The sequence below is a fragment of the Lactuca saligna genome, chromosome 5 (assembly GCF_052625555.1).
Source record: "Lactuca saligna cultivar CGN05327 chromosome 5, ASM5262555v1, whole genome shotgun sequence".
NCBI lineage: Eukaryota > Viridiplantae > Streptophyta > Magnoliopsida > Asterales > Asteraceae > Lactuca > Lactuca saligna.
The window spans coordinates 180,649,972-180,659,766 of NC_136421.1; the positions used below are offsets into that span (position 1 = coordinate 180,649,972).

At 34.0% G+C, this 9,795-nt stretch overlaps 1 protein-coding gene and 1 pseudogene across 1 annotated transcript; one reads left to right on the forward strand and one right to left on the reverse strand.

Moving 5' to 3' along the window:
• Positions 1-256: 256 nt before the first annotated feature.
• Positions 257-1,670, forward strand: TET15 (tetraspanin15). The gene is made up of 2 exons (XM_078994284.1): positions 257-805; positions 1,316-1,670. Exons 1-2 carry the CDS (start codon positions 257-259, stop codon positions 1,610-1,612), a joined length of 846 nt encoding a protein of 281 aa, XP_078850410.1. The 3' UTR covers positions 1,613-1,670.
• Positions 1,671-3,822: 2,152 nt separating this feature from the next.
• LOC144997111 (UDP-glucuronate 4-epimerase 1 pseudogene) lies at positions 3,823-5,531 on the reverse strand (annotated as a pseudogene).
• Between the last annotated feature and the right edge of the window lie 4,264 nt (positions 5,532-9,795).

Below are 9,795 nucleotides of genomic sequence, written 5' to 3' on the forward strand. Positions count from 1 at the left end.
AGTTTTATATATAACGAAAGTTACATAGTAAATTTAACTACTTATCCTCAACAATATCTTGTTAGAGATATTATAGCAAACGTGAAATATAGTATCGTTTGACTTTTCATGATTTTACTAACAAAGTAGAATCTTTTACCAAATCAGTTCTTGAACTAATCGTTGGCTATAAATATTTATTCAATCTGTTGCTACTATTTACAAGCTAGTAATCACTTTGCTCAACAGTCAACATCGAGAATCATTTTTATCTAAAATGGCTGAAGATGCAAGGCCGACAACAACACCGAAAACTCCTGTCGCCAACAATCATCAAGATCCAACAATGGCAGAAGCTAAGGCAATCCCTATAAAACGTATCATGTTACCGTTTACCATACTCTCATTCCTTCTTTCTTTCCCTATCCTCTTTTGTGTCGTATGGCTTTTATACATACGTGAGGGCAATTGCGAACATCTATTACCATTAGCGAAGCTACATGTCGGGATTGTGTTTGGATTAATTGTCTTGTTTGTGATTAGCAATGGCGTACTTGTGTTCTTGAGATCACGATTCCTTATGTTGGGATTGATCTTTGTCATGGTGCCCCTTCTTGTGATTCTCACAATAGGATTAGCACTCATCGGAGCATACACGATAGATGGCAGGTTGATACCAGGTTCACCGGTGTGGTTTAGTATGATGGTGAATAATGATAGTAATTGGAACGCTATTGAATCTTGTATATACAATACAAGAACATGTCAAGATTTGGCCTTTCAATGGTCATATGATTTTTCCACGAATAAACTCTCTCCAATAGAGGTATTATATATTTCTTTCATGCACTACTAAACACACACAAACTAATTTGAATAAGGGAAAATGACACAAATTAATACCTTACCAATTTTCATGGGTTTACCCGTTGAGTCATTAAAGTTTTTATCGGGCTTTATGAGTCCCTAAACTAGGATATGATTTTATCTTTTAGTCTCTGTCAACCTGTAATAGCCGTTCAGTGACATTTTAAACCAGAAAAACTCACATTGTGCCCCTATAAAACCAAAAAAATAAGTTTTGGGATCAATTCGTACAAAAAAAAAACTCTTATTTTCTTCTAAAGCTGATTCACACTCAATTTGTATTGATCCGTGACACTGAACCGACTATTACAGGTTGATAGGGACTAAAAAAAGATCATATTCTAGTTTAGGAACCCATAAAACTAACAAGAACTTTATAAACTCAACGGGTAAACCCTAATAAATTCATAGGTAATTTGTGTTATTTTCCCTTTGAATAATATATGTTTTTGTATTGGTTTGTTTTTAGTCGGGGTGTTGCATACCACCATCGATTTGCGACATGAAGTATGTTAATGCGACATGTTGGGAAAAGAAACCAATAGTTTATGAAGTCTCAAATGGTGAATATGATATCGATTGTGATTTATGGCAAAACGATGCTACAAAGCTGTGCTACGATTGTTATGCATGCAGAAAAGGCTTTATAAGTACTCTACGTCAAAAATGGTATAGGCTTGGGGTCTTTCTTGTGGTAGTGACAATCTTGCTTATTGCTTCCCATATGCTGTTATTCATCACTACGATGTGGGAACGCCATGCATGATCATAGGTTTACTGTTATTTAAGATTTTAGGGCAACTAGTGCCGGTTTCGTAAGTACTTTTGCAATCGTACATATTCCATTTATCAGGTAATTTTTTATGTAAGTCTTGGTAGCCTATCAGGTAATTTTGATGTATATACAATTATTCAAATAAATAATATATCGTTCGTGGCATATTTAATGGTTTTATGTTTAATTGATATTTTCATTATATAATTAAACGGGTAAATAGGTATAAACATTTCTTGGTTGTGAAAAAAAGAAGTCAAAATTTCTTATATACCATTGCTAAATATCTAAATATCATATTTGTCTTTCTTAATGTTTTTTAATATCATTATATCCAAAATAATTTTTATTGATTTGTAATATTTTTACCCTTTTAAAATCATTAAAACTAAAAACAAAAGCCAAATGAACAATATTGCCCTTAGTTCTAAATTGCAATGCTACTCGTCACGTGTTTGAAGTTAATTACGATCGCAAGGTTTCTTCCTTAATCGCAGCCGTCTGGCTTCTTTCCTATCCCAACCTCTTACGTGCAGCCTCCTATTCCCTCCTGTTCTTGCACACAAGCAAATCACATCAGGTAATTGATTTCAACCTTATTTAAACTCCAATCTTTTTGTAATCCTACACGTTCTATGTACATCAAATCCACAAGTGGTTTGGAAATTCATGAATGACTATAAAGCTTTATCATTTTATGGTGCCAAGTGTAAAAGTATTAGATCATGAAATCAAACTCTATTTAAGAAGTTTTATTCATTTGGTTTTAACATTTTGTAAAAATATTCCAAACCCTCTTATTCAATCCAAGTAAGAACACGAGAGTAGAACGAACAACACAGAAATGAAAATCCAACCTTCCAACAATACTCATCTTGAATGTAAACCATTACCATAAAAGCAACAACTGTCAAGAATGCTCTAGATCGCATAATACCAATTAAAGTAGTTGTCAATGAGTCTTTGGTTGTTTAGGGTCGGATGATTGTTGAGTTAGTCTGCACCAAAGGCCATGGAACATGGTCTAATGCAACAACATCCAATCGAGAGTGGGCCAAAAGATGAAAAGAGTAAAGCGAATTGGGTTGGTGTTGCAGGGTTGCAAATGGTGTTGAATCCATCGCATCAATCCGTAGCTCGCTACTCTCTTGAACGCTTCATTAACTGATCCAAAACAAAAATCAAAACCTTAATTGATACGATTGAGATTCATTCATACTCGAACTAAAAAAATGGTGGATCGATTAGTTTTTTTTCCTTCCAAGGATGATTGATGTTTTCCCATGATTGATCGACTTCGATTCAAAGATGATTTGATGAAGTTTAACTAGTAAGTTGAATTTGGGTGATTCGAGGAAGAGAATTAGAATGTGACAGAGACGATAACGATTTCTAGAACGCAGAATTGTGCAAGCAACGAATGATCTATTTAGGGGCGGATGCAGAATTTCACAGTAAGGACTACACGATAGTAGAAAAAAAAAATTGTGAAATTTTTTTCACTACGGCCGGAAAAATCAGACGTTGCCGAATCCACCCCTGGATCCATTATTGTTTGTTTCTTGAGACCGACAAATACATCCCTTTTAATCCACATACCCTTTATGCGACAAAAAAGTGTCGTCAGCAAAAAAAAAAAAGAAGTCGGCAAGACGTCGACGATGGTGAGGAGACAAAATGCGATCGTGAGGAAGTTGGCAACGGCTTGAGGATGAAGACGAACGCAAAACACGTCTGAATTAAATAAAACCTGTGTTTGTAAAGGAAGGGCAATATTGTCCATTTGGTTTCTGTTTTTAGTTTTAATGATTTTAAAATGGTAAAAAAATATTATAATCAATAAAAAATTATCAAAAAAAAAATAGATTTTGGTATATATGATATATTAAAAAACATTAAAAATGACAAATATGATATTTAGAATTTATATCGGACAAATACGATATTTACATGTTTAACAAGGATATATACGAAATTCTGAAAAAAAAAAAAAAAAAAAAAAAGTTTACAATCTATTAGGTGAAAACAATAGTAAGATGTTAAATTGTTAATATGGTTTCCACGTATAATAGTAGTTTTCAAATTAGTTATAATAACGTACAAAAGAGTTAGATGCAAACACCCTTTTAAAACCGAAATAATCCTTATCATCATGTGAAAATTGCAACAATTTAAAAGATTATATTTGAACAGTTACAAACATTAGTTCCCTTTGTTTCTAATACAATATAATACAAACAAATCGAAATTAAAACACCAAATGATTGTAACTTAAATCTCTCAAAACATCGTCTATTTCTAATTTACATATTAAATCAAACGTTGCGGTTTTGGACGAACGGTTTGCCATAATACCACAAATACCATTTCACAAACTCCTTCAACCCGGTTTCCAAATCAGTTGTCGGTTTATACCCGAGTTCCTTCTCAGCTAAACTAATATTCGCTTGCGCAAATAAATCATCGCCATTTTCAGACATTTCCACCACATTTGTCGTTGCCTTCATCCTTAAATTTTCCTCAAGTATGCTCACTAAAGTAGGTACAGTCACCGGGGACGCATTGCCCAAATTAAAAATCCGATAAGGGGCAGTTTCATTTCTCAACCTGCCCGACCCGACCGACCTGCCCGAGGTATCCAATGACGCGACACACCCTTTCACCACATCATCAATGTAAATAAAATCTCGGGCCAAGTCAGTATGGTTCTTGGCCCGATACACTGTTATCGGTTTACCCAGTAAAATATTTCGAATAAACGAAAAATAAGCCATATCGGGTCTTCCCCATGGGCCATAAACGGTAAAAAATCTTAACCCGGTTATCGACAACCCATAAACCCGGTTGTATGTTAGGGTGATTTCTTCTCCGGTTCTTTTGGTAGAGGCGTAAATTGAAACGGGTCGGTCGACCCGGTCCGATTCTGAAAAGGGTACTTTATTGTTTATGTTAACACCGTAAACTGAACCGGAGCTTGCCCAAACAATGGCGGGCTGAGGATCGGCGGACTTGCATCGTTCCAGAAGCGTGACAAGACTGGCGATGTTGCTGTGGACATAAGCGTATGGATTCTCGACGGCGTATTGAACGCCGACCTGAGCAGCAAGGTGCATGACGTGGGTAAAAGCGATGGTGTCAAAGAGGACGGCTAAGAGGCGGCGGTCGTTGATATCACCGTCGACGATGAACACGCCGTGAATGTCTAGCAACGCCCGCCGGGTTTTCTTCAACGAGGGGGCGTAGTAATTATCGAAGTTGTCAAGGCCAAGGACGCCGTCGCCACGGGATTTCAAAGCAAGGGATACGTGTGTGCCGATGAAACCGGCTGCTCCGGTGACTAGTACGGATATTCCGTTAGGACGACGGATGTGAGCAGAGGAACGAATTTTTGTCTCCCAGGAGATGGAGTTGTAGAGAAAGCGTTCGCCGGAATCAATGAAGCTCAAAATCGAGGCTGTTAATGTAACCAAAACGAGAGCCGAAAGGAAGATCGTTCTGTTGGAGGAAAAACTCCGGCGAGACGTCCGAATCATGATGAGATCGTTGAGTTAACCTGGGGTTGAAGGAAGCTAGGCGATGAAGGTTCCTGTGGAGTCCAATGGCGGGGTGGGTGGGTATGTGATTTTTGAAATGATTTCTGTCTCTGATCGATCTCAAAATTCAAGAAAAGGAGAAGGAATTGGGGTTTGTTTTCTCTTGGATTCCCCAAGAGAGAGGGGAATTCAGAGACAGATGCAGAGAAAGGCGAAAGGAATTCGTCTTCACCTGCAGAAGGAATGAAGGAGACCATGGCGATTAAATAGTTATCACCCACAAAACCAAACGAATGAATGAAGCACCGTGGGAGAGACTGATTTTTAATTCCATGTTTTTGGTCCTATTTTTTAGGGAGGATCCATATGATATGACATATCCGGAATCAATTTTTGTTTGCCAAATTTCAATTAGTTGGTGTTTATATACCAAGAGAAAGTGGCTCCAAGTCGTAATCAACTTTTGATTAATTCATATATTATCCTTACAAGCATGTGGACAATTTTAATAAATTGGATAGTATATGGGGGTAAGAAAATAGAACAATTTTAATAAACCGGATAGTATATGGGGGTAAAAAAAATAGGGATAATGATTTGAATGGATGATGAACTTTTAATTTTGTTTATATTTAGTTATTGAACTTTTTTTCGTATATGAAAGTGTTCATATTTGACCTTATGACCGGTTACAAGAGTAAAATGTAAATATTTTCAAATAATTCAGAAGTAAATCAAGCACAGAAAAAATTCAGTAACTAAATATGAACAAAGTTAAAAGTTCATTACCTTTTCAAGTCTTTATTTCCTTTTTTAATCATCCACTAGTTTATTTTGTTTATTGGTAGCAATTATTTAGATCAATAATTTTGATGTCACTCGCTACGATTTGTTTTGTGTTGTGTTTGTTAGGAGTATTACAGAATAGAATATGTACCACATAACCATATTTTAGTTCATGACTTTAATCTTAGTGCATAAGATAAATGTGTAACTAGAGTTTCTTTATTCACTTATAAGTTAAACGACAACCCACAAAGAAGAAATAATCAATAGAGATTCACAGCGTCAAAAAGATACATATACGAGCAATAAAACGAAAAATAAGATTAAAAATCAAAAGGGGCACGAAGAGAAGGTACATATAGAACCAACATGCAAATAAAAAAGATAGATGAAAGTATTTTTATACCTATAAATATATTAGGTAGAGATGGGTAGATAAAAGGTGAAATAGATGAGAGAGGCCTCGACTTTTTGGTACGACAAATATTTGATGTTGAGTCATCTAGCGGAGAGTAGATGATGACCACAGACTATTCTAGACACTCCAGTGGAATGATAGTAGGCTCGCAACATGTATGTGTTTTTGTACTAAGTATTCACCAGGTGTACTCCATCCCACATGGTTGCCTTATTGACATATATTGCTAAAGAATCCCCTAAACATTATTATCTATCCCGAATATGATCCTTATGATAGGTCCCTTGAACTAGACGCTTTAGGGACAGAAAGTGATGATAACGAGAATGGATAATCGGCTTGAATGATTTGATGAAAATACATAATTGAAAGAATTTAATTATTATGGGTTGAAAACCATACGTGCTCACCAGACCCCCAAGCCTAACCCACTATGCTTCTTGTATTACATGTAGTGGCACAAGAGCATATGTGAGATGATTAAATGAGAGATTTATGGATTATAGGCCAGTAGAATAATAGATGTTTGTAAGGCCAATATTATTTTTGTTTATGCTTATGTACAGTATTGATGTTGACATCCCACGGTTTTTAATATAAATAAAATACATTTATTCGGAAATGTTTTGATAATATAATTATCATGTTTTTGGGAATAAATTCCGCAATATTATACTTTAAAAAATATACTTTGATTTTTCATAAACATAAATAAATCAGTCTTTTTCTGGCCATGAAATTAGGGATGTCACATTAACATTGATCTTAGAAAACATTCCATTCCATTTCAATTGTGGATCACTATTAGAATCACTAATTGCTTTACAAATCATTCATGAAAAAATGGAATCATCATAAGGTTCATCACAAATGAACAATTAAATCCATGACTCTAACTATGATCTAGATTTGAATCTAATTCCATGAATAGAGGCTAGAGTACAACTCATCATTTCCAATTTACAAATCTCACTAAGGGATTAGGGTTACAATTTAGCCAAAACATCTAAGGAACTGGAATCAAACATTTATATAGTGAAGTTTGAACCAAGGATGTTTCTCTACAAGTTTCTAAAACCTAATTTTAGACAATCATTATCTAATGGTGTAAATCCAAAATTTCCACCATTGATGGAGCTTCAAGCTTCCAATACTTACCAAACTACACATTAATCAACTAAGGCTTGATTCCATGAAGTTTAGGAGTCCAGAACCAACAACTATCATTAGATTAAAAAATTAATCATCATAATAGATACCAACTTTCAAATTTAGGTATAGACCTGAGCCCAACTCGAATTCTAACAGGGAAAAGGGAAGGTAGGTTTTGGGGCATTCTAAACACATGATCATTGCAACGAAAGACTTAACAAAACTCTATCTGTTCATGCAACCTGTAAGGATCTAAGTTTCATTTTATTATTGCAACTACTAGAGTAATGAGAAATAATTACATACCTCTTTTGAAGCTAGAGATCTCTTTGCTTGAGATTTTATTCCTGATAGTTGCTTTTTAGATGAGAGGATCTAAAGTAGAATCCCTTTAATTTTGGAGTTAGGAGAACCTAGTGTTTGATCCCTAGCTCCTTATTTATGGATCTTAGTTGCTTAGTCCCAAATCAACTCAAAACCCCTGATAGAGCTTTTCCTTTAAAATTGTCCCTTATCCTTAAAGGTTCTGCAATGTACCACCAATTATTTAAACCTTTTAATTAATTAACATTCAATCCCTATAGTTAATTAATTTCAAAATGGTTTCTAATTAATTTATCAAAACATGATAAATTTATAAACTAATTTCTTATATATTCTATTTGTATTCTTATTGTTTAATTGGGTCATGAGGGTAACCCCAAAGACCCTCTTATTACTAGAAATATTACCAATAGTTATGATCTTTGACACTCTTTCCAAGAATTGCTTATTCTACAATTAATTCCTTCCAAACACCATGAATTACTTAAAATTTGTCCATGGTTGCCCCTTATTTCCCTATAGATTCTAATTATGTCTTCAAAATGAGAGAACTCTCAAGTTTATATACACCTTAATTAGTGTTTTAATGAAAATTCTTATTCTCACACATTTTTTTCTAAAATCTTCCTAATATTATCAATATGGTCTTGACAATCTAATTATCCCTTTAAGTTTTGTATAGTTGACAATTTTTGTCCTTCAACTTCAAAAGCCTACATGTATACCATTATCTTAATTTCGAAAGTAACTAGTAACTTTATATTTTCCTAAACAATCACTCCTCATGTATTTTATGACTTTTAAATCCTAACTTGTCAACAAGAGTTAAATCTCAACTTTTATGTATTGACAACTTTGGCCATTTATTCATAATTTTTTTAGTTTGAATTTATTAAACTTCTAGTTTGTTTCTATTATCATATTTATCATATATTTTATTTATTAACTTTTTATCTTTTTTTATTTTCCCAAAAAATATTTTTCATTAAAAATGGAAAAAATTTATAGGCCTATTTTTACTGATGTTACACTATCTATGATTATATACACCTCTAATATGTCCAAGTCAACGTATGTTATGATATTGCATTCTTCTTCTAAGAAGCCATTATCATCAGTTGATTATGATTTTTCTTGAACAACTTTATGTGCCGTAAAGCTTGCATCCTAGAAATTAGTTTTTAGTGAAAGAGGTGTAGCTATGTTCTCATTATATGGTATGCCCTTTAACGATAAACCTAAGTTCAACACTTAGAGACATGCAATAAGTTACCAAATTAATGTTACCATGTACACGGAAGATCTTTATGCACAAGACACATTATAAAATGATATTTGCTAATGACATATGATCATATAGGGTCACGCCTATAGCAAGTAACTACTAATTGATTATTTATTACAGTAATTTTGTGTAACAACCCTGATAAAATTCCGTCACTAGTCACCATTAGGAAATAATAGGAAAATAAATGTAATAGAAAGCATTGTAATATTTGAATTTTAAGATAACAAGAATCAGATATGCTGTTACATTTACTTACTAAAAATCGTCCATTATGCTCTAAAAATTAGCAATCAAAAAGTTGTGACGTTTTTCGATTTGGTTAACATACTTGGATAGTACTCGATAACGTGATCTCAAGGATATAAGATTCATAAAAATACGACTCCGAAGAAGAGAGTTATGGATTTTATAAAAATAGAAATCAACCGCGTAGTTAAAATTAATTACATCGATGGTACTTAGAGACTGGTTGGGTTTTGACTAAAAGTGTAAAAAGAAGTTTCGTAGTACTCCTCGAGATATAAACTTTAGGAAAAAGTTTGTCGAAAACGGGTTCCATATGAGTAAGTTATGATTTTTATAAAATCATTAATTATTACCCCCGTTGGCTCGAAAATAAAAGTCAAAACCGGCCAAAACAACCAAAAGGAAAGTTATACTACCTGTTGAGATC